Below are 24034 nucleotides of genomic sequence, written 5' to 3'. Positions count from 1 at the left end.
TACAACTTTTGTTTTCTTAGGAGAATGTCTTAACCCAGTAGGTTCATGGTTGATGCTTGCTAAGCCTGTGTATATTGTGATGTGGTTCATGACTTAGTTGTCCAACCTCTGGAGTCTGGGTGGTCACACTAGTGGTTTTGCAAGTTCTCTGCTTAAGAATATAGTGTGCTTAGCAGAAATGCTCTTTCTTCTTCTCAAAGGGTATCTCAAGTATAACATATCTCTCCGATCCTGTCTGCGTCATGTTAACTCGCTCATGGTGCTATCTGCGGCCCAACGCCTTCAGCCTAGCGCTTACACTACTTTAGCAGGGTTCAAAAAATATATTTTATGTGGGTTAGGAAAGCAAAGTGCATTACTCGGTTTGAAGTTGACCAAGACCAATGTTTGTCTTTAAGAGGAAGCTTTACAAGATGCCCCGTAACAGTGGTCTTAACCTGTGGTCCAATGTCCCCTGGAGGTTCGCAAGGCCTACTAAAGGGGTGGGTCCACAACAGTTTTTACAAAATTAAATAATATATATTTAAAAAAAAGTAAAATTAATAAAGCATATACAATTAAAGAAGCAAAATTGAAAATTTGAAGACTTTCTACATTTAATTGTGAATTAAACAAAATGTTTCAATAATTGAGCATTTGTTTGATGTATACTTGTTTTTGTATTTTTGCGTATTGTTTTGAGGTTCAAGTCATAGACATTCTTTAGGCTGGGGACCCTGACTTCCAATAATGACTTAGTAGGGTTCACCAGATTCAAATAATGGTTTACTGGGGGCCCACAAGGTCAAAAGGTTAAGAACCACAACTCTAAAACATTTGACTCTTCTTTTTAATTACACACATTTATATTCAAGTAGGTTGCCTTCAAGCCTAAAAGAGAATGTATTCTGCACTAGGTTTACGCTGCTCTTGGTGGTAACTGTTTCTGAGATCGCCGTGGCGTGTACGCGGGATCCTTGTCCTGACCGACACTACCGTTGTAGAAGTGGCAGTATGTTCTTTCTCATTAGGCTCTTGGTTGGCCTTGTGGATTGTATTCCAGCCTAATTTGTTTAATGCTTTCCCTGCTGTGATGTACACCAGCCATAAACTACATCATACCACAGTTTCCTGGCAGGTGCTCAGTGTATTTGGCAGAAAAAAGGGAACAGCTTGAGCGCCATGCAGGTCTTCGGCAGACTCAATAGTTACTTCGCGAATAGCTAACCTAGCTATTTGATCACGCTTCTCATGACACGATTACAAGTTCAGTGCTTCATCACCATGTTGATGCAGGGTTCTGTGGTTGTAAACATTTCCATGAATATGAATAAATATATATATATATATATATATATATATATAAAATTATTTTTATTATATATGTACTAATATATGTTAAAAAAAAAAAAGTCAATTTTAATTTTATATTACTTCAATTGCCTGTGGGACTAGTGCTTGAAGATTCCTACATTATGTCTGGACTGTGCGTTAATGATCTGTTAGAGATATTACAAAGTGATCATAGGGTTTAAGATTTATTTTAACTTTGCTCCAATAGAAAACTCTTCAAATGATGATATTATTGCACACTTTTCGTTAGATCCACACCTATTGCATTTCATTATGCTTAACACGCAATGTTACTTCTTAATTCAACTTTCACTCCTCTTCGGCGATTTGCCTTGTGGTGATTGTCTTGTTTACTGATCTCCATTACTAGTATTACCAGTTTTAAGCGCTGCGTCATTTGTGTAACAAAGAGCTGCGCTACAGTTTGTTCATGGATTTCTATTTCAAAAATGTTAATGCATTAGGTAAACATTGCCAAACCGGCTATGATTCCCCTCTTCCACAGTTCTGCTACACTGGTTTTAGATTTCTCCTTGCCCAGATCCACCAGCACAAAGACAATGAAAAAATCCAGTTACATACATTAGCATCCTTCGAAGGCACTTTATAGAACCAACCAAAATACTCAACCTCACCCCGTCAATCATGCCCTTCGCTAACTGTACTGGACAATCACTTTGCCATCCCTTTATCCATCTGTTGCATATGGTCATCCAAAAGGAGAATACTGACCTTCCTCTTCTTCAGAAGCGTCCACACGAATTCCCCCGAAGAAGAACTAATCAAACCTACTGAACACCATCTGGCTCATCTCAGAGGTGAACATACTCCTGTGTGTCTATAATGGTCCTCCAAAAATCTGCTTTCTTTGCTTTTTTTCCTTTTTGTTGATGTTTGGGGCGCCTTACGCTTAATCCGCCATCACTTTTTTATTTTTTATTTTTTTATTTTTTTTTGCAAATGATATCCAGGCCAAATTTGCCTTTGTCTTTCCCCCACATTTTTGGGATTTTATAGGTACCCAAGATTAGTAGAGTCTCCTAGTATGAACTGGGAAAACAGATACCCTTCTGGCACAGGGAAATAGGTTGTCCCAAAACATGCGCTACCCAGAGCCAACAAGTGAGTTGCAGCTTCCCATAGTTATTGATAGTTGGCCAACCATGCAGCAGTTCTCTTGGTAAAATCTAATAAATGAAAAGGAGTATGAAGGGAATCTATGTATTTCTGCAATTTGTCCAAATTACTGAGGTGAAGTTATTTGTATAACTCCCAATGGGGGAACCATGGGATTCAGTGGGCATTATGCAAAATGAGTTTTCTTGCGCTCTGGCTTACATTGAGGTGCCCGAAATGAATGGAAAGAGATTCAATTGACAATAACAAATGTTGTTCTAGTTTGTGTTTGCATGCTTATCCTTATAAAACAAAAATAATACCCCACTTGTTTGGCTGGGCCTACTCCCAACCCGACAGGAAAGGCACTAAAATACAATAGACCCATCAAACTTCAGCCTTGAAAATTGCTTTGGCCATGTGGGTAGCAGCAGAATTTCGGCCTGGTCTCTGCCACAACCTAAGAGACCTACTAAACCCAGATATTTCTGAAAGGTAGACACTGAGGGAAGTCCAGGGTCGTATGTATTGAGTGAATGCCCTACAAACGTCAAACTTCAGCTAAAGTCACACATTTGTCTCACTTTTCTGCAAGGGAAAGGTTTGGAATCTGGGGGATCTGCAAAATTCCTACCACCCAGAGCTCCCACACTTCTAGTGGTACAGAAGGCTTATCTCTTTAGTGTATTTAAGAGGATGTGAATGGTTAGTCCTCACTAAAGTGGTACAATGCCCAATCATACAAACCTAGAATTCCCAACAACCCATCATAACATATTCATCTCCCCCACCAGTGCCCTCATCACCACAATCCTATCGACCTAGAATATAAAATTTCTGTGTTCAGACTAACCTTGGGATTGTCGGCAAGTACATACAACCTAAGTGGCCAAAGTAGACATCTGTTCACTTCTTCCCTAGCCGTCGGTACGACATGGCTGCATTACATTTCTATATCTCTTTTTTATGTTAATCTTCGTGTTTTGAAATTGTAAAGAATCTCCAACACCGCAGAGCTACCCTAAGATTTATTAATGTTGTCATTCTCTCTGCCCCGTACACATCGGGTTCAGGATTACACTAGAAGTTGACTAACCATGATCTTAAGCTTACACGCGTAAAGTAGTCTTTTCACTTCATCAATTAAATGTGGTCGAAGATGAAGGCAGGTCTGCCTGGTTGGCACTGCCCCGGTTTGTAAAAGAGCATCCTGTCCCCCAGCGCAGTTTTCTTAAGTTTTTTTTTTTTAACCTTTCACTATAGTTGTGGTGGACTATACAGAAGGCGTTGGTACTGTTGCGTAATGTATTTTGGGATTTGTAAAGATGGTTCTCTCTAGCTGATGCAGCTGAATTAGCACACCTAACAGTAAAGATACGTGAAAATAACGCTGAGGAGAAGAGCTGAACATTTCTGATTTAGTGGAGTGTCAACAAATGTTTTTTTGTACAGATCTTTATATCTATAGCCAGCATCACTGTGATGCTACAGCCACAACCGTGCTCATAATGTAAGCCCCAAACATATATGTTGGACACCAAAAGGGTACTATTGAATGTACATGTACCCAGGTTTGGATCATGGCTTGGATGTTATTCTAAAGAATACAGGTTGACCATACTGAGATACCCATATAACTGATACATAGCAATTAAAATAACTAAATATAGGATATAAAGTTTTGGTGTTGCTTTTATCTTCAGACTAACAGGACTCACTTTTCCCATTTGTGCTACGTTGCACCTTTCTAACGGTGAGCCAAGCGCAAACATGGAAAATGCGCCCTATTATGGTGAAATGCACTGCCCTCAGGCCAATCGAGAACTCCAGCTGCCCTGAGGGCAGTGCATTCAGGTGAAATATGGAGCAGCTGTTTACAAGCCGCTCAGTGTTTCACTGTGCTGGCAGCAACCTGCCTGCACTTCCAATAGGGTAGAGAGAGATTAATTTGAAGACGGGTGCAGTGAGAGTCTGCATCTTTGGGGGATGGTGTCTGTGGGGGTCCCTGGGACCTCATTTCCCCAGTCCTAAGGGCTGCCCTCTGAGGGTGTGCTACCTTTTTTGTAGCACACTGTCAGTACTACTTTGCCTTTGTGACCGCATCCATAAAATGTTACAGTGCAGAGGCCAAGAGACTCCCTCATTTGCATGGGACCATGCCCCGATGTAAATCAAAGAACGCCCACACACGGTAGTACTCATGCACATACATCCCAGCTCTATCAGTATTATAGAAGGGGCTGCACAAGCACCTGCGTCCCCCTTCTGTAATACCAAAGGGCCCTGAGGGACAATAAAAGTGGGTGTGCGTGCCTGTTGTGCCCCCAGGGCACTTTGTGCAATATGGCCTCTGGTGTCTGCTCTTGTGTGCTTTGGATAGATTGTTGCAAATGACATTTGAGATTCATGCTTTGACCTTGTTTTGTTTTCTTTCTCTTCACAGATCCCTTAAAGAAAGAGCTTGGACGGCATGCAAAGTTGTGAAATATCTTCAGACAGCACTGATGATCCTCTTAGTAGTGGCCTACGTAGAAAGCGGCAGCCTCGAATAGTAGTGATTGGTGCTGGGCTCGCAGGCCTTTCGGCGACGAAAACCCTCCTAGAGAACGGTTTCACGGATGTAACCATCCTCGAGGCTTCTGACCGAATTGGAGGCAGAGTGCAAAGTGTGAAACTAGGTAAGTGCTGCTGTTTTACAAGCTTGTGTTCTGTAAACATTTTCAGTCTAATTTTAACAGGTGACCATGTTTAGGCTACATGAATTACAAGTTGAGCTTACCTTACATGGATAATTGGTAGTCATCTCTAAAAAAAATTCTTATCAATTTTTGGAAAGCATGCCACTTCTGTTCCTCATTATTACACTTGGTAACTTTAGATCGTCACAAATCTGCCTAAACCCTGGCTAGTGGTCGCTTATTGTTTTTGGGGTCCATAGAAGAACTGAGAAGAGTTGCATCCTGCTAGAAATGGGGGTTCTGGTTGGCTACGGTACGCACCTAAGCCAGGCAGAACCCACTCACTCTATTCAGGGCGAGGGGGTTACACACCGTGGATAATCCCTGCACCCTCCCCTCTTTTTTTGTAGCTTGGCACAAGCAGTCAGGCCTAACGCGGAGGCAATGCGTAAATCGATTGCACAACACTCGTGACACACTATCCCCACCACAAAGGAAGCACAACACCAAGTTATGTAACAATAACTGTATTGCACAAAACATCATTAGACCAAATATAACAAGTATCAGTAATGCCCTGCTACACAAGCAGTTCTCAGAACATTACTCGGGTACTATTACCCTGTAAGGCCAACAGTAGTCATAAGACATGTAGGTTATTGGTTGTCCTGCAATATAGGCAGTAGTCAGGTTGTCATTGTTACAAAAATACACATCCCAGTAATCATACTATTAGGAATGCCTAGGTATCACTATGAATGCACAAGGTGAAACATTTCCCGATACGCCCATGTCAAAAAAGCACATTTTATCTACAATGATGAGACATTATCATGAGTGCCTCGGACATAGCTTACCAAATAAATCATAAAAACACCATCCCACAGCCAACATTGCACCGATCATCAGCAGGCTTTCCCCCACAAGAGCCTCCTGTGTTCTCATTACAGGTAATACGGTAACCCTACATTCCTCGAGAACTGTGGCAATGTGGTTGTGGGGTGGGGGTAGGAGGAATCCGACAGCTTCTGCCTGCTCCGGTACCGCCAACACAAAAATAGACCCAAAGATTGCTCTGGCACCCTGCCTGCCTCCTCACGATGCAGATGCTGCCCCTCTTGCATCATTGGGGCTGTATGCCAGGAGCCCTCCAGGAAAAGCGATCTATATGGGTCCTTTGTGCCACCTAACACAAGCCAGGCAGCAGGGCAACAACCAGAAGGGCAGTCCAGAGGAGTCCTTTGTGCAGTCCAGTAGCCTCTCTGGCAGGAGTTTGGTCCCAGTTCCAAAAGTGCTGTCTTGATGGGGAAAACATTCCCTGTACCTATACTCAGTCTTTACCTCATGTTTTACACAAAAGGGGGAGAGAGGTTCCGACCAGTTACAACTGGTCATGGGAGTGTCCCCTCTCTCCTCCGCACAGGCTGCATACATTAGTGGGGAGTAAACTAGCCCTTTGTGTGAGCCCAGGGCACAGTCTTTACAAATGCAGGTGTGCCCCGCCTCTCCCTTCTCTCAGCCCAGGAAGACCATTCAATATGTAGATGCACCTCTGTGACACCTCCAACCTCCCTGTGTATAGGTGGTCTGAAAAGTATGCACAAAGCCCAGCTGTCACTCTGCCCGAGACGTGGATTGGAGTGAAGCTGCAAAACACCAGAGTCTTAAGCACAGAGAAATCCTCACTTTCTAGAAATGCCATTTCTACAATGGTAATAAAAAAATCCACCTGAACCAGTAAGCAACATTTCTCACTACCATTACAGCTATACCAAGCATGCCTACTCTACCCCTCATACATCAGACAATACCACCCAGATATAAGGTATGGCATTTCCCGTGCAATCCTATGACAAAGGCAGTGCTCACAGCAGTGAGAAACCAAATAGGCTAATGTTAGAAATGGGGTCTATGGTTGGCAGTCAGGTTACCCCCTGTCCAAGCAAGGGCCCTCACTCCAGTCAAGTTAAAAGAGAATCACCCTCAGCTAACCCCTGCTTACCCCCTTGGTAGCTCGGCACGAGCAGTAGGCTTAACTTTCAGAGTGCTAGATGTAAAGTATTTGTACCAGCACACACAGTAACTTAATGAAAACACTATAAAATGGCACAACACAGGTTTAGTAAAATAAAAAATATTTATCTAAACAAAACAAGACCAAAACCACAAAAATCTACAATATTCAAGTCGTTATCACTAAAAATGCAAAAAGAGTCTTCATGTAATTTTAAACACACACTAACGCTGTTCGTGTGAAAATGTACCTTGGGTGCATCAAAAATAACCCTGCACGGGCGAGTGTGCGTCAAAAATGCTTGTGATGCGTCTATCACTCACAAGCGAGACCTTGCGTTACTCCTTTAGTCGGGTCGGCATGCGTTGTTTCTTCTCTCTGCAGGAGAGCGGTGCGTCGACCCATCAGCACTCTCGGGTCCGGACACGCCCAGTGGTGTTTTGCGTCCGAAATCCAGGCGCACGATGATCCAGAAACCACACGGGGTGGATGACCTTGTGAAAAGGGCCAAGTCCAACACATACTGCCTTTCTGTGTAAATTAAATACAGAAGCTTCGGGCAGGCTTGGACAGTAAAAGTAATGTGTGCAGACGTTGTTTGCACATATTGTGTAATAGCGTGACGCAAGTACGCATTTTGTAATAGCATGCAGTACACTTAATAAGCATTAGAAGGGACATATATATGATAATGGGTACATTCATAAAAATTAAAAAAAAGCCACCTTGCTGCGCTGCATGATGGGGAAAGGGCAGGAATGTGCCATATTTAACATTATACTGCGTATTCCTGTCTTTCCCCTTCATTGGTGCACAGTGTGCTGCCTAGCGCCACTGCAGGCACCCTGTCCTTTTCTTGAGCTGGCACCCTTTTGGCTTCCTATCGCCAACACAGTTACAGTTGCACCGCAAGGGTGCCTGCATTCCAGACCGGATTGTTTTTGTGCAAGAACGGTCACCTTCCTGCACAAGAACAATCCTCTGGGGCAGTTTCCTCTTTCCATGTGTGCTGCAGAATGCAGAAAGAAGGAGATAAATGGGGAGAAATAAACATATTTCTCCTCGTTACGCCGCATCTGGGGAGACAACATTTTGACGCATTCCCAGGTCTACCAGTAATGTTAAATCTGGGAATGCAGCTAAATCCATGGGCGGATGCATGGGAACACCCACGCTCCACCCATGGAACTCCTCCCTGGGGCAGAGTGTTGCAATGCAGCGATTAATGCTACCTTGCATTACTCAAATTCATCAAGCCACTCTGGGCCACGCAAGGTGGCCTTGCGTGGCTTGATAAATCTTAGTAGTTGCATAGCCCTTGCCCCCGCCCCAGTGAGTGGCGCAAGGGCGAAGCCATTGAATGATAAATATGCCCTCTAAAGGTTTGCTGCTGCACTTACTACAGTTTTCTATCAGTATTAGTAAATATTTGCTATTGTGTGAGAGGGCCGTTTGCAAGATGGATGGTGTATGCTTCTCACAGAGGACAGTAACATTCCCCACTTCTTTCTTTCTTTGTTTTTAGTGTCTGGAGGGACTCTTGTAGTTAATTGTCCAGGTGTCTGCACATAGAAAGGGCCCATTAGAGTGCATGCAATCTGGGGAGGAAATCTTTTGATGCTCCACTCTAACATGGAGGCCTGTACCCCATCTTAATTGGCTGAGCATCTCGAAAAGGAAATAATCAAAATGTTACCTTGAACCCTGTCAGACTAAGTAAAGGTGGAGACTGGCTGGCCCCAGTGTACTAGCTTACACCTTCTAACTAGGTATGCTATGCATCACCAGTGGACCATATACCTCCTGAGGGTTCCATTAATGCTCACCATGTGCAGACTACACATGTTTTGGCAGCTTTCGCTCAAGAAGCACTTGGAGGATGCATGGAAGCAAGTGAAACCTTTGGACTGCGTAATTGTTGAATGTTTGTATAAATGTTTAAGGTGCTCAGTGTACATGTGCTGAGCTCGGTTGTGTGACATTGACCGTACTTTGGGTTATACTGATGAATGAACCCTTTGCTGCTTCCAAGGCAGCCCAGCCTCTGGAAGAACTATTGCTCCTCACTTAATAATACACCAGGTTGCTATTTGTAAGGAGTTAAAATCCCAGCCCTTCTTTAATAATTCACTTGGGTTTTGAGCAATCACACTTTGGTTTTATGCTCCGAAGTACTGCACACATCTGACTGCGCGATCTGAAGGCGAGCAGTCGAGTAGTTTTCTTCGGAAGGCATTTCAGCGACCTAGTTTTTCACGGTTCCTGTTTGCAGTAGTGCAGGCGGACTTGAGGGTGAATGTGATCTAATTTAGTTGACATGTTCCGCACCACTGCTGCAGTTAGCACAGCGGACATGTTTCCCATGAGTGGTTTGTCATTTGGGACTATTAAGAGCTGATGCAGCATAAAATGTTAGCCTTTTGAATCTTGATAAGTTAATAGATGTAGTGTTCTTGCAGGTAACACTGTGATGTCAGAACATTACACATCTCCACAGAAAGCCCTGCCTTGGCTTGCACAGATATGGCAGATGTGGTTTGAAAGATATTTACTATAAATTGTTTCACAATTGAAAGCTCTCTCAACTGAGATGGAGTTAAATTTGCAAGGCCTAGCAGTTATTTGTGTGGCAAAAAACAGTCAGTAGGATGTCTTTTCTTTGAAACCTTTGCCCCTTCATTATGGTGCCATTTCGGGGAAAAGCTGCATAAATACCCACTCCCAAAAGTTTCATGCTTTAGAGTGTGCCCTCCCAGGATCCTTAATGAAAAGGAAAGTCTTTTGACATGCACATATCAATACATATATTTCACATTTATCTGTAACAAAATCTGTTAAAATCCAGTATAATCTATTGCTAATCATTGTATTTACCAGTCACTGTGCAATATGACTCATTTCTAAACATTACGAAGCACAGCCAAGTACAATGTCACAGACCACTTTGACTTCAGTCAATGAGAGCCTTTGAACCATAAAGGGAGTCTAGGTTTTGGGAACACTTTGGGTACATACAACCAATAGAAAAATGATACACAGTTTTATGTGTTATAATGTAACATCATTTCAGTTTAACATACATCAAACTGTGCTTGAACAGACTTTTAATGCCATAGGCAATTACTTTATTTTTATTTTTTTATTTTATTTACTACCAACCACCAATGGTGGTCTCAAAGCACTTTGGGGGAAGTACATGTAAACATACGGCTCACAGGATAGCTTTTTGTGGAACCCATTGGTGAGAACCACGTTTTCAAGAATCAGTCACTGCATCCAGTTGGAGGAGCATACCAGTTTTCAAGAACTGGGTATTCCTTTCAGTTAGAGGACCATCCCGGGAATGCCCATCATTGATTCTATCCCAAAAGAATGACAACCGTAAAAAACTATATTATGAGAGACCGTGGTGGTGAAGGCATGCACGTCTGAATTCACACCTATGGTGGCTATTAGGGGCATGAAAGGAAGAATTGGATTAGCCAAATGACAGGGCGAAGGGGCAAGTCTTTAAACACTTTCTGAACTTGGCACAGTCAACCTCAAGCCTCCGATGTAGTGATAAAGAGTTCCACAAGTAGGAACCCAGACAGAACATATAAAGTTAATCTTCATATCTCTATTTACTAGAGCTGGTAATCTGGAGATATCTGCTTTGTGGACATGAGGCTTCTGGTAGTAGGTATGGGAAACAGAGCTTAGCGCAGTAGTTTGGCGATGGACCAAGGAGCAGTTTATGTACTTGGTAAAGGTTTAACAGCCAGTCTTTTGCAGGTAGCCAGAGGAGGTACTTTGGGGGTCTGATGGTGTGGTTTTGTTGTTTTAAACCAATGGGGGCTATCTGGAGGTTTAGAGAGATGTATGTTTGTAAATTGTTGTTACAATAATCTGGTAAGGACATGGCCACGTCAAGGATTAGCGGAATTTTCTCTGAGCAGTGAAGCAACAACTGGACCCATTTAGGAAGACCCAGATGATGGAACGGAGATTTGGAAACTGCATTTCTACTGGAGGTTGTAATAGATTACTGTTTAAGAGAACTCCCAATTCTGCATTTTATCCAGGTAGATCAAGGAAAAGCCAATTTCCTCAGGTGGAGATAAGCTTAACGCCTCTTAGGGTGGTGGGTTTTAAGAGCATGATTGCAGTTATACCCCTTTTGAGGTAGAGACATAGTTGTTCTGCATTCACTAGTGAACCAATTAAAGGCAGTAGAACAGGCTCTTGCAGTTTCTGGGTACATCAACACGCTTAAAGTGGAGCAGTGTGTCATCCACTTACATGTCATTACCTAATTAGGCTAAGATGACAGAGCTGTCCATGTAAATGTAGATATTTTATAGTGTTGATCAAAGTGGGCAATCTTCTGATTTAGTAAAAGACGATCAATGATCTTGAAGGCAGCTGAGCCGTCCAACCTGATAAATCCACAGGGTTGACACTTTCCACTGGAGTTGAGGTATATTTCCTAGATTTTTCTGAAGATTGGTCTTTGTGCCGCAATGTAGTGTGAAGCCTGATTGAAAGTCATTGAGGTGATGATTTGTCTCTAGGGGGGGCAGACAGTTGGTGAATGGCTACTGTTTTGACTGCCTTAATTGCACAGTGTAAACTAGAGATCATACCTTGAAAAATCATAAAATTGTTAATAGACCTACAGGTCGAGTAACTTGAATAATCTAATCGACCTAACTGTAATGTACTTGACCTGCAAACGGGTCTTAAATTGTGTGACCCTAGGCAAATATTTTACTTAGTCACTTTTTTCTTCATTTTCATATGAGTGCAACTTCAAATATGTGAGTTCAGCATTTCTGTTGTACAAAAAACCTCTTTTGTTTGATTAAATAGACAAAATGTTTGCTCCATGTATAATAAGAAGCTATCCCACAAATAGGGTACACACATCCATGACTTGTCTTAATTTGCTAAAAGCGCTGCCATCAGGTTAGAATTTTTTCCCAGTTTACATTTAAACAGTTACTATTAATAAATATATTTTACTAAAGCATGATGTGGTAGCACAACTCATTTACAGACAGTACATTTCCAAGAAATGTCCACAAACCTTCTCACTAACTTGCAGCTTTACTGATAAAACTATGCAGTGCATTAATGATCTGTGAAAACTGGGTTTCAGGAAACCTATTTATCACTTACACATAACCAAATAAAGTGTTCTTATTTGTTTTCATCCTATTAAATATTTTTTTTCATCACACTGAAGAATAACAAAATGGTCTTTTACAGCTACTGACATGTATTTGTAAATGTGTGTACAGTTATATTATTTATTTAAATGTGTGCTAGAAAAACCCACACAGCCTTTCATTTCACACTTTTTACAGCAGGTCAGACAGGCCTCCTTACAAAATCCTGGAACTCTGGAATGGAAAAAAGACAAACTGACTTTTGACCTCTGTCTCTGAACACAGAGCAAATGTAACAAGAACAAGATTTAAAGACCTCTTTTTCACTTTGACTGAACAGAACACCTGTTCCTTTTCAACTGGCCAGAAAGGGCCAGTAGGTCCTAAAACTACCAGACCTGATACAAAAATGACTCCCCGTAGCTAGCGAGTCAAGGCCTGAGAGATGCTCCTGTACTTGGAAGGATTATCTGGTCCATGGTCTGGTTCTTCAGGGTAGAGGATTGCATGTTTAAGGACCTACTGAATGATCCCCTAGAGGTGGAAGGAATTTACCAGGCTGGTGATGATAAATGTACAATACAATGTATGACTTCTCATTATTTGGAGATATGTTAAGACCATGTATTTAAAGGTTGTTTTAGTAACGTTACAAGTATTGCATGAATGACTTCCTTTCTTACAATAAATTAAATGGAATACTTCAGCCCGTCTATCCTGAGAACATGTTGGACATAAGTGGAGAGGCTATCAAAGTGCAGGCCATGCATGTTTGATGATATGTGGTCTTAAGTGGCCTTAAAATGCCATTCCCCTCTGAACCCCCCCACCCCTCTTCTAATCTGATGGCTTCTGGGCTGTGAGTAGCTCACACTTTAGAAGGCCAAGTAGTAGCTTTCAAAAAAACAATTTAATTTATCAAAAGGCAGCCCATGCATGACAGTCAGGGTGATTCATTTTATTTTGAGTTTGGTATAATCGGGGACATCTGTGGTGATCAGAATTTCACATGTTAGATTACCGATAAAGCAGACTTGACCATTCACACCTTCAGTATCATTAAAGTGAATAATAACCTTTTGTATTTATGGAGTTTATTGAAACAACAGATGCTATATAGAGTTTCAAACAGAACAAGATATTTTTGTTGGTAATTGATTGGTGACTTGCGCTCCTTTCTGTGATCCAGGTGTAACTTGACCCACCACAGCATTAAATCTCCAGTCTCAGAGCTATTAAACCATCCCCGCTACGCTAATGACTGGAAAGCAGACTAGGACTCCCTATTCCTCATGCTGGCCTATCTACTCCCAGTCATGCTAGAGTCATGAATGTCCTGAACAATCCTATGCACATAAAGTGCTTTACAACTAATGCAGCCAAATAAGAGCCCCCATATTCTCTGCAGCAGTTTACAATACTCCATCGTTGGCTACTCCATGTGCTCATGCACGCAAAGTCTGCCCCAGAACCTCTCAAGAGATTGCTGGTTCCAAGGAGGAATAAGCTTTGCAACACAAGATGCCACACATAAAGGCCGGCCGCCCGCCAAACACTTTAGGACGGAAAACCGCCACTCCGGTTTTCTGCCCGCTGGCCCTCTTATGAGCAGGAAACAGGCCACAACATTGATGCCGGCTCGTAATTGAGCCTGCAGCAATGTTGAAGTGCACTTTTTACTGCCTGAATTACAGGCAGTGAAAAGCGCGACAGGGCTGTCCATGGGGGCCTCTGCACTACCCATGCCAAGCGCATGGGCAGTGCAGGGGCCCCTGTCTCTGCCAGCCTTTGCATGGCGGTGGAACTGCCATGCAAATGCTAGCTGAGAGGGGACTCGTGATCCCCAGGGTAGTGCTGCCCTGGCTGATTAAGACTGCCGGCACTGCCAGGCTGTCGACCTGCGGCAACCTGGAGGTGCTGGTGGTTGGACTGTGGCTGCTCTGTCACGGTCATAATGTGGAGGCCGGACCGCTGCTTTGGCTGCTGTCCGACCGCCACCGTGAGTCTGGCAGTCCCAGGACCTCCAGACTCATCATAAGGGCCAAAGTGTGTAACCCCAACTTCTACAGAAATCTCAAGTTTCCAGAATCCTCCCTACTGAAAGTGTGTTGTGGCAGTTCTGTTAGAAGATTCTTGTAAAGTGCGATTAAGCTATCTGTTTATTCCAGTGTGACCTTAAAAAAGAATGAGCAACATAAATTCCAGTTGCATACGTACGCATGTACAGTGTTAACAAATGGCCTTATCCACCTTAATAGATGCCATAATGTCATGCTGAGAATTTTGAAAGTTGTGACTTTTTCATTGATTTTATTCTCTCTTAAGATCACGCTACTTTTGAACTGGGAGCTACGTGGATCCATGGTTCGAATGGCAACCCCATCTATCATCTAGCAGAAGACAATGGCTTACTTGAAGAGACGACTGATGGAGAGAGAAGTACTGGTCGCATCAGCCTTTACTCCAAGAATGGAGTGGCTCACTATCTTACCAATGGTGGTCAGAGGATCCCAAAAGATCTGGTTGAAGAATTTAGTGATCTCTACAACGAGGTGGGTTTTGCTCACTTTATACATCTATTACTCATGCATTTTTTTGTAGATTTGTGTGTGTGGTGGGTATTGAAAAATTGTTGGCTGGAAAAGAGAAGGAACCGTTGAACTGAGTATGTGATGAGAACTAATTGTGAGTAAACTGGGGAGGGCGTTCCAAATGGCATTAGCTATAACACAGCATGTTTCTATTTAATGCTGGTATATGGTTCAACAAAATCGTGCAGACCAGGACATTCATAATCTCGCCTAGATCACTGGCAGAAGGTCACATGCAAAAGGAATCCTTCTGATGTTCTGTCCAATAGGTATCAGTGCATTTAGTAATCTGAGTTTATTTGATGCTCTGGGAATTCTTCATATTACAGCTAGTGCCATATTCTGCTGTTGTAACAAAGGAGAAGGATCCCAAAATTAACTTTGTTTCAAAACAACTCATTTCTTCTACTGCTTAACATCGTATTCTTCAAACTTTAAATTAAGAATTAGATAAAGAGATACCTGTTAATGTGCATGGACTGAGATAGAAATCTTAGACATATAAATATTTAGGAAACTTAGTTCAAGCAGAGGAATATCCACTGGCAGGAATAATGATAAAGATGAGGACCACTCTTCAAAATAGGAGGAACTTCAGTGAGCAGAACACTCTGGAACTGGGTAGCACTTGTGATGTTCTAAGCAGTGACATAGACTGCAGTAGCTCAAACCTTCTGTGAGTTAAAACTTTAGTAGCTTTCTTGTGCTCGCAAGTGCTAGTGTCAAAGAATCCTTCTTCACAAAGGTTGAAATCTTGGTCTGATGCAGGCATGGGTGAGCCTGGGTGCCACCAGGTGATGCAGTGCTCTCTTGCAGAGATCATTTTGCTGGAATAGACAGAGCTGCAAAGTCATAATCCGTGAATGTTACACCTACTCTCCAGTGGTTGAGCTGCATCAACAAATAACCTTAAGACTTGCCTGAGGTACCATAAAAGGACCACAAAGCCAACAAATGACCTGCCTATATTTCCTCTGGCCTTCCTTTTCTCTCTGCTCAATCTCTGATATGATAATCATTTCAGGACAATACATTGTCACCCGATGAGCTTGCTTTGTTAGGTTGTCACTAATATTGAGTGAACTTGGTGAACAGACAGGTCTGGCCTGTTCAGCTGGTCATCAGATCATGTCATTTTAGGCATGAGGTGTGGTAGTGGTAGCCGTGTATTATGTGGGGGTGAGGGTATTTCCCTTATGGAATAGGTGGTCTCACACACATTGTGTCATGCTTCATCATTTGACCACCTATCCCCAACCTCGGTAGGATGATACCACCTAGGGGGACTCAACCTCATCATTGAAAGAACTCTGAGGGAGTGCTGAAATTGTATCTTTCTGGATAAAGTGGGGATCCAGTTGAGTGAAAATATGAACTAAAATTACCTAACAAATCACCAGTGTGCCTTACACCTTTAATAGTGGTGTTTGTTGCTAAGGTTAAAAACACAATTGGGACACTATTGACTATAATGGTTCATGGTGTCGCCTTAATCCTAATGGCCAACATGTTTCTGCCCTCATCTAGCCGAACTGGTCTGGGGCATTGGTCAGGGCCTGGGATCCCTCCTATATATAGGGTGTGCCTTTCTAAGCTAAAGGTGAACAGCACCGTTTATAATACACACTGGGCCTACCTGAGAATGAACTCCGTTATGGGAGGCCTATGAAGGAGAGAAATAGTGGGATAAATTAAAATTGAAAACACAGCATACACACGGTGCGTGAGAGTAATCACTGCAAACCGCTGCACACAGGGTGTGAAAAACCATGCTAAAGGTGAAGCACACAACCATGGAATTACTCATTGCTGTGGAAAAAGTGCTAAACACTGCTCATGTTTGTCCTAAATTACTAAAACACATAAGGGCTCAATCTCTTACCATATGAGAAGGGCGAGTAGCCCCTGGTCTGGGAAAAGGGAGGATGCCCCTTGTAGTCACACTCTGTGAGGGAATAAAAAGTCAGAATCACGGAGAGTCAAATTGCAGTGGGACAGATCTAATAGGGTATCAAAGCACGAGGTCATAAATGCCTAGTGTTCCCAACTCTGTCTGAAGGGCAAATTGCAACTTAAAAAAAGAGGAATTGACTGTGTAACAAACTGGGGTGTTGATAAACCCCCTTACACAGTGGAGGGGTGCTCTGGATAGTCACAAGGGTTCAGAAGGAAAGAAGCTAGAAATATATATCCCCTGGGAGTCATAATAGACTTATTTGTGGGGAAGGATGTCAGAAGGAGTACAATAACAAACAATAAGGAAACACAAAAGAAAATAACAAGAAATAAAAAGTAAAAACGAGTAACAGACTACATGAAAAACATATATCTCATCTGTGGTGAAAAAGGTTCCGGATCGTCTACTTGATGAGGCCCCCCAGGGTGAGGAAGCACGGAGGACTTACTACTCCAAAGGAAGTATTCCGAATGGGAACCTAATCAGGTCCCTGCCCCAGCCGTTTGCAATAGTGGGCCAGAAAGGTGAGGGCCCTCAATTAGCCGGTTGGCAAAACGACTGGTTAACGTTGGGACGTGCCTGTCGAGCAGCACGTCTGTCGCTCACTGGACGCGTCGTGCATACATGTCTACATGGCTAACACTCATGGGAGTTGTGGTCCCATGAGTCTGGAAGCCTGCAACTATGCGAGCGCTGCCGGGAAATTACAAAAAAAAATACATGGTGGGGGAGGGAGGGGAAGAACGGGAGAAAAAAGGGGTGCGGGGGAAGGGAAAAGAAGGGGAAGGGGTATGTAGGGGGTAGAGAGAAAGTGGTAGAGGGAAAAGGAGAGGGGGAAAAGAAAAAGGGGGAGTTATACAAAGGAGCTGGGGGAGAGTGAAGAAAGAAAAGAGCAGAGGGAAAGGAAAAAGAAAAAAAGGGGTGTTTAGGAAAAGAGAAAAGAACCTATGGGAAGGGAAAACGAGTGTACAAGAGAAGTGAAGAGCACTGGGAAAAAGAAAAAGGTGGGAGGGAAAGGAAAGAACATTAGGGAAAGAAATAGAGCAGAAAAGCTTCAGAACGCTAAACAATTATTGAGGTTCCAAGTTCTGAGTCCTGTGATGTGATCGCCTAAATGCCCTTAACCCAAACAATTGATAAGGTGTGGGAGTGAGAGGCAATTTTTGCACTCATTTCCATCTCCCAAAATAGGCCCCCCATGACCTCTTTTGTTCACTATGCTCACCTGCCAGCCCGCAGCAGTTGTTGTCCTGGGCCGTTTACTATTATGTAGGGTGTTATAGGAAGGGATTGTTTTCGTCCGCAACCTACAAACCAGAAGCGGATGTCAAATCTTAGAATTTGTGGAAAAAAACAATACAACTGCAACACCTCTTTTAAACTCACACTAAGCGCAAGTGAATACCTAAAACTTGAAACCACCCTCTTTAGTGTTTGTAAATTAACAGCCTGATTTTGTGTGTAAAGGACAGTAGCATCCATCAGTGTGGCAGAGGACATTCCGTCCATTATCCACAATGTCCCCCGTCCATCCAGTTTACTTGACTGCAGATTCAGGGGTCATCTGTGTACCCTGAAAAGTACTGTTGTCACTGTGATTCCTTTCAAAGTACAAAAAAATTGGTGAACGGCTGCTGTCCGTTTTGATGGCCATTCAACAAATTTTGAATGTTTTTCTTTTTCAGTAACAAACTCCTGTTTTGGAAGTTTATTTCTGAAAAGCACCTATGTGACGCAGCTTGCCGAGATTGTATGTTCCCACAGACTCAACATCATCTTATACGTCGATGACACTTAACTCGTACTCTCCCTCTCCGAAGAAGACGCCTCCCCTAGATACAACTGCAGAAACGTCAGGTGCCACATCACCCACCGAATGGATGAAATCCAACTGCCTGAAACTGAACACGGACAAGATAGAGGTGATCATCTTCGGAAACAGCTCCTCCCCCTGGGACGACTCTTGGTGGCCCACCATGCTCTGACATCCCCCCCCCCCCCCCCCAACCCCAATGGACCACACCCGCAATCTTGGCATCATCATCGACAACAAATTCACCTTCAAACGACAGTTAAATGCAGTTGCCTCTTCCTGTTTCCAGAACCTCCGTATGCTGTCAGATCTTCAAATGGATCCCCATTGAAACTAGAAATACAGTAACCCAAACCATCATCACCAGCAGACTAGACTACGGAAACGCCCTCTATGTTGGACTCCTTGTCCAACTCCTCCACCGCCTCCAGACCATTCAGAACGCAGCCCCAAGGCGTGTCCTGAATCTCCTCAGGTGGACCTACATCACCCCCCACCTCGGAGGTCTCCACTGGCTGCGTGTGCCTAAGAGGTACAAATTCAAGGTCCTCGCCATCGCATCCAAAGCCCTCCACAACTTCGGACCCAGCCTCATCAACCACTCTCCTTTGACTAGCAAGCCAAGGAGCTCCGATCAATAACCCTTGCTGAAGCCCAGAGAGTCAGACGCAGCAGAGGACGCGCCTTCCCGTACCATGCTGCCAAGATCTAGAATGACCTCCTCCCTCACCGGCGGACCACGCACACACCATCATTGACTAAAGGTGAAAGCTCAAAACATGACTCTTCGAGGAGTAGCTACCAGTTCGGAGCGACAACCATCAGTGCCTGGATACCCCCGTGGGGTTATAAGCCATGCTTTATAAATCTGGTAATTGACTTATTGAATGAAAAATAAACTCTTGACCCCACACCGTAGGAGTTTCCCCAGCGTGTGCTGGTAATTTTTAGATTCCGTTGCCTGGCACTGACCAACAGTGTGTTTTTAAAATAAAAAATAAAAAAAGTCTGTTGTAAATAGAGCGTGCAGTGTGATGGCTTTAATGTGACGGACCCTACCTTGTCCTGCAGTCGGAGCTAGCCTTTCCGAGACTGAGCCAATAAAAAGCTTACAGCCCACCCGTCTGCGAGGTGGACAGTCTCATCGGAGTAACCTGTCTGCCAAAGTCTCAATCAGTCCCTAACTTGCAAAACGAAGCTAGACATTTTACGTCTAAATCATAGAAATAAAACTTTCACACCATTTGTTCTGTCTAGAAAGCGGTATGTTTCAGGGTGATTTAGTCCTTTTCAGGTTTGATGTGCAACCTGTTGCAGTGCTGCACACGACATTCAAAGAATGGAATTGCAGATTTGGCTATGGGGTTGCTTTGCACTTGGTTTAGAAAGAGAGGTGTGCGAGCTCCGGAATGGCGTTTACCGAGTTTAAATTTGTTATTCCTTGTTGCTTTCAGTGGTGGTTCGCTAGGACGTGTGTTTGTACAGACAACACTTTCGTTCTGGCGTTTCCTGTTTTCATTGCATGTACTGTTGAGATTCGGTTTACAGTGGTGTGGTAGTGCTGTTGAGCTTGGAACATCTGTGTGAACACAAATGTTTCACACAGGAGGAACCTCTACAGGCAAAGAAGTGAAACACTGCAGCATCGAACTCGTTTTTACACATTTTCATGGTGGAAAATTGTGGGTGCAACTCGTGTTAATGCGGCTGAGCTCTTCATAAATTGCTATAGAGACACATAGGCGGTCATTCTGACCACGGCGGGCGGCGGTCGCCGCCTGCCATGCGGTCACCGCCAAATGGCCGCTCCGCGGTCAAGAGACCGCGGATGCCATTCTGGCTTTCCCGCTGGGCCGGCGGGCGACTGCCAAAAGGCCGCCCGCCGGCCCAGCGGGAAAGCCCCTGCAACATAGAAGCCGGCTCCGAATCCGGGTGTTGCAGGGGTGCGACGGGTGCAGTAGCAGCCGTCGCGATTTTCACTGTCTGCAAAGCAGACAGTGAAAATCTTCATGGGGCCAGTGGCATGGGCAGTGCAGGGGCCCCCAGGGGCCCCACGACACCCGTTCCCGCCATCCTAGAACAGGCTGGCGGGAAGGGGGTCGGAATCCCCATGGCGCTGCAAGCAGCGCCGCCATGGAGGATTCCCTGGGCCAGGGGAAAACCCGCGGGAAACCGCCGGTTCCCCTTTTGTGACCGCGGCTTTACCGCCGCGGTCAGAATTGCCCTGGAAGCACCGCCAGCCTGTTGGCGGTGCTTACGTTGCCCCAGGGTTGGAATGAGGGCCATAATCATCATTCCTTGAAACGTCAGTCTTTTATGATTCCTCAGTGGTTGAGTGATTACTGTGTAGATTCGTGCCATAGAGGTGAATATTGTCAGGAGAATGGTTGTTGTCTGAAGGATGGGGGGCTTCAAAAGTATCTTAGTAAAATGTAGTTTCCATTTAATGCAAATCAGTGGCACGAGAGGCTGTGTTGTCCCTGTTGAATTCAAACCTTGTGACATGCGGATTCATAGTTCTCAATTCAGGATAATTTTATCAAGACCAGATTACTGGAAAGCAGATTAGTCCGTACCTAAAATTAAAACAGTGTTTTTGAGGTTCATTGCACATTAACCCAAAGAAAAACTTAATACAAAGTCCTGTCACAACACTTTTTAAACTTTTAAGTAATTTCTATAACTGCTAAAAATGTTAGTATTTATTACACAGTTGTAAGTAGGTTTTGAACTGTCACTGGCCATTGAAGACATTTAGCAGCTGTACCAGCTTTTTGGACTCTTGCAAGTAACTTTGATGTGGCAGTGCATGAAGCTGGTGGTCTCCCTAGAGAGCCCCACATTAGGAGGCTGGCCTGGCTTGTAGTGGGTTCCAGAGGTACTCACACCTTGTGCCAGGTCCAGTTATCCCTTATTAGTGTAGAATAGGTGTTTCTAGCAGCTTAGGCTGATAGAAGGTAGCTATGGTAAAGCAGTTTAGGCTGAACTAGGAGACATGTAAAGCTCCTACTATACCACTGGTGTCATATGCACAATATCATAAGAAAACACAATACACAGATATACTAAAAATAAAGGTACTTTATATTTATGACAATATGCCAAAAGTATCTGTGAGTACCCTCAATATGAGGATGCCAAATATACACAAGATATATGTACACAAACCAAAATTATGCAGATAATAGCAAAAGGAAGTAATGCAAGCAATGTAAAGTTACAGTAGATTGCAATAGGAGCACATAGGTATAGGGGCAACACAAACCATATAGTCCAAAAGTGGAATGCGAACCACGAATGGACCCCAAACCTATGTGAGCTTGTAGAGGGTCGCTGGGACTGTAAGAAAACAGTGAGGGTTAGAAAAATAGCCCACCCCAAGACCCTGAAAGGTAGGTGTAAAGTGCACCTACTACCCCCAGAGAGCACAGAAGTCATGATAGGGGGATTCTGCAAGGAGAACAAACACCAGCAATGCAACAATAGTGGATTTCCGGACCTGAGTACCTGTAAGACAAGGGGACCAAGTCCAAGAGTCGCGACAGTGCGACAGCCAGCTGAGGGTGCAAGGAAGCTGCCACCGGGTGGAAGAAGCTTGGTGGAAGAGGACTAGGAACTTCACGATGCGGGACATCCATCCTCCAAAGGGGAAGAAGCTTGCAGAGGTGTTCCCACGTAGAAAGACCGCAAACAAGCCTTGCTAGCTGCAAGGGTCGCAGTTAGGGTTTTTGGATGCTGCTGTGGCCCAGGATGGACCAGGATGTCGCCACTTGGATGAGGAGACAGAGGGGGTGCCCAGCAAGTCAGGGAGCCCTCACAGAAGCAGGCAGCACCCACAGAAGTACCTGAACAGGCACTTAGAATAAAAGTGAACCGAAGTCCACCCGAAGTCACAAAAGGGAGTCCCACGACACCGGAGGACAACTCAGAAGGTTGTGCACTGCAGGTTAGAGTGTTGGGGACCCAGGCTTGGCTGTGCACAAAGGAAATCCTGGAAGAGTGCACAGGAGCCGGAGCAGTTGCAAATCACGCGGTACCCAGCAATGCAGTCTAGCGTAGGGAGGCAAGGACTTACCTCCACCAAACTTGGACTGAAGAGTCACTGGACTGTGGGAGTCACTTGGACAGAGTTGCTGAGTTCCAGGGACCACGCTTGTCCTGCTGAGAGGGGACCCAGAGGACAGGTGATGCAGTCTTTTCTTGCCTGCGGTTGCAGGGGGAAGATTCCGTCGACCCACGGGAGATTTCTTCAGAGCTGGTGCAGAAAGGAGGCAGGCTACCCCCAGAGCATGCACCACCTGGAAACAGTCGATAAAGCGATACAAGGTTGCTAGTAGTCGTCTTGCTACTTTGTTGCGGTTTTGCAGGCGTCCTGAGCAGTCAGTGGTCGATCCTTTGGCAGAAGGTGAAGAGGGAGATGCAGAGGAACTCTGGTGAGCTCTTGCATTTGTTATCTGGTGAGATCCCCAAAGCAGAGTCCCTAAATAGCCAGAAAAGGAGGTTTGGCTACCCAGGAAGGAGGATTGGCTACCAAGAGAGGTAAGAGCCTATCAGAAGGAGCCTCTGACGTCACCTGCTGGCACTGGCCACTCAGAGGAGTCCAGTGTGCCACAAGCACCTCTGTTTCCAAGATGGCAGTGGTCTGGGACACACTGGAGGAGCTCTAGGCACCTCCCCTGGGAGGTGCAGGTCAGGGGAGTGGTCACTCCTCTGTCCTTTGTCCAGTTTCGCGCCAGAGCAGGGCTGGGGGATCCCTGAACCGGTGTAGACTGGCTTATGCAGAGATTGGCACCATCTGTGCCCATCAAAGCATTTCCAGAGGCTGGGGGAGGCCACTCCTCCCCAGCCCATCACACCTATTTCCAAAGGGAGAGGGTGTAACACCCTCTCTCAGAGGAAATCCTTTGTTCTGCCTTCCTGGGCCAGGGCTGCCTGGACCCCAGGGGGGGTCAGAAACCTGTCTGAGGGGTTGGCAGCAGCTGCAGTGCAAACCCTGAAAAGGCAGTTTGGCAGTACCTGGGTTCTGTGCTAGAGACCCGGGGGATCATGGAATTGTCCCCCCAATTGGGGGGACAATTCCATGATCTTAGACATGTTACATGGCCATGTTCGGAGTTACCATTGTGACGCTGTACATAGGTAGTGACCTATGTACAGTGCATGTGTGTAATGGTGTCCCTGCACTCTCAAAGCCCGGGGAATTTGCCCTGAACGATGTGGGGGCACCTTGGCTAGTGCCAGGGTGCCCACACACTAAGTACCTTTGCACCCAACCTTCACCAGGTGAAGGTTAGACATATAGGTGACTTATAAGTTACTTAAGTGCAGTGGTAAATGGCTGTGAAATAACGTGGACGTTATTTCACTCAGGCTGCACTGGCAG

At 44.5% G+C, this 24034-nt stretch overlaps 1 protein-coding gene across 2 annotated transcripts in view; it reads left to right on the top strand.

Moving 5' to 3' along the window:
* SMOX (spermine oxidase) overlaps positions 1 to 24034 on the top strand; it is a 130617-nt gene that overhangs the window by 49548 nt on the left and 57035 nt on the right. For both annotated transcript variants that reach the window (XM_069204718.1, XM_069204710.1), the window contains exons 2-3: positions 4892 to 5126; positions 14616 to 14842. In XM_069204718.1, coding sequence (XP_069060819.1) covers positions 4919 to 5126; positions 14616 to 14842 — 435 coding nt within the window. In that variant the 5' untranslated portion in view covers positions 4892 to 4918. The remainder of the gene's footprint in view (positions 1 to 4891; positions 5127 to 14615; positions 14843 to 24034) is intronic.

The sequence above is a fragment of the Pleurodeles waltl genome, chromosome 1_2 (assembly GCF_031143425.1).
Source record: "Pleurodeles waltl isolate 20211129_DDA chromosome 1_2, aPleWal1.hap1.20221129, whole genome shotgun sequence".
Lineage (NCBI taxonomy): Eukaryota > Metazoa > Chordata > Amphibia > Caudata > Salamandridae > Pleurodeles > Pleurodeles waltl.
Note: the sequence above shows the minus strand (reverse complement) of the source record. Positions and strands in the feature narration are given on the sequence as shown.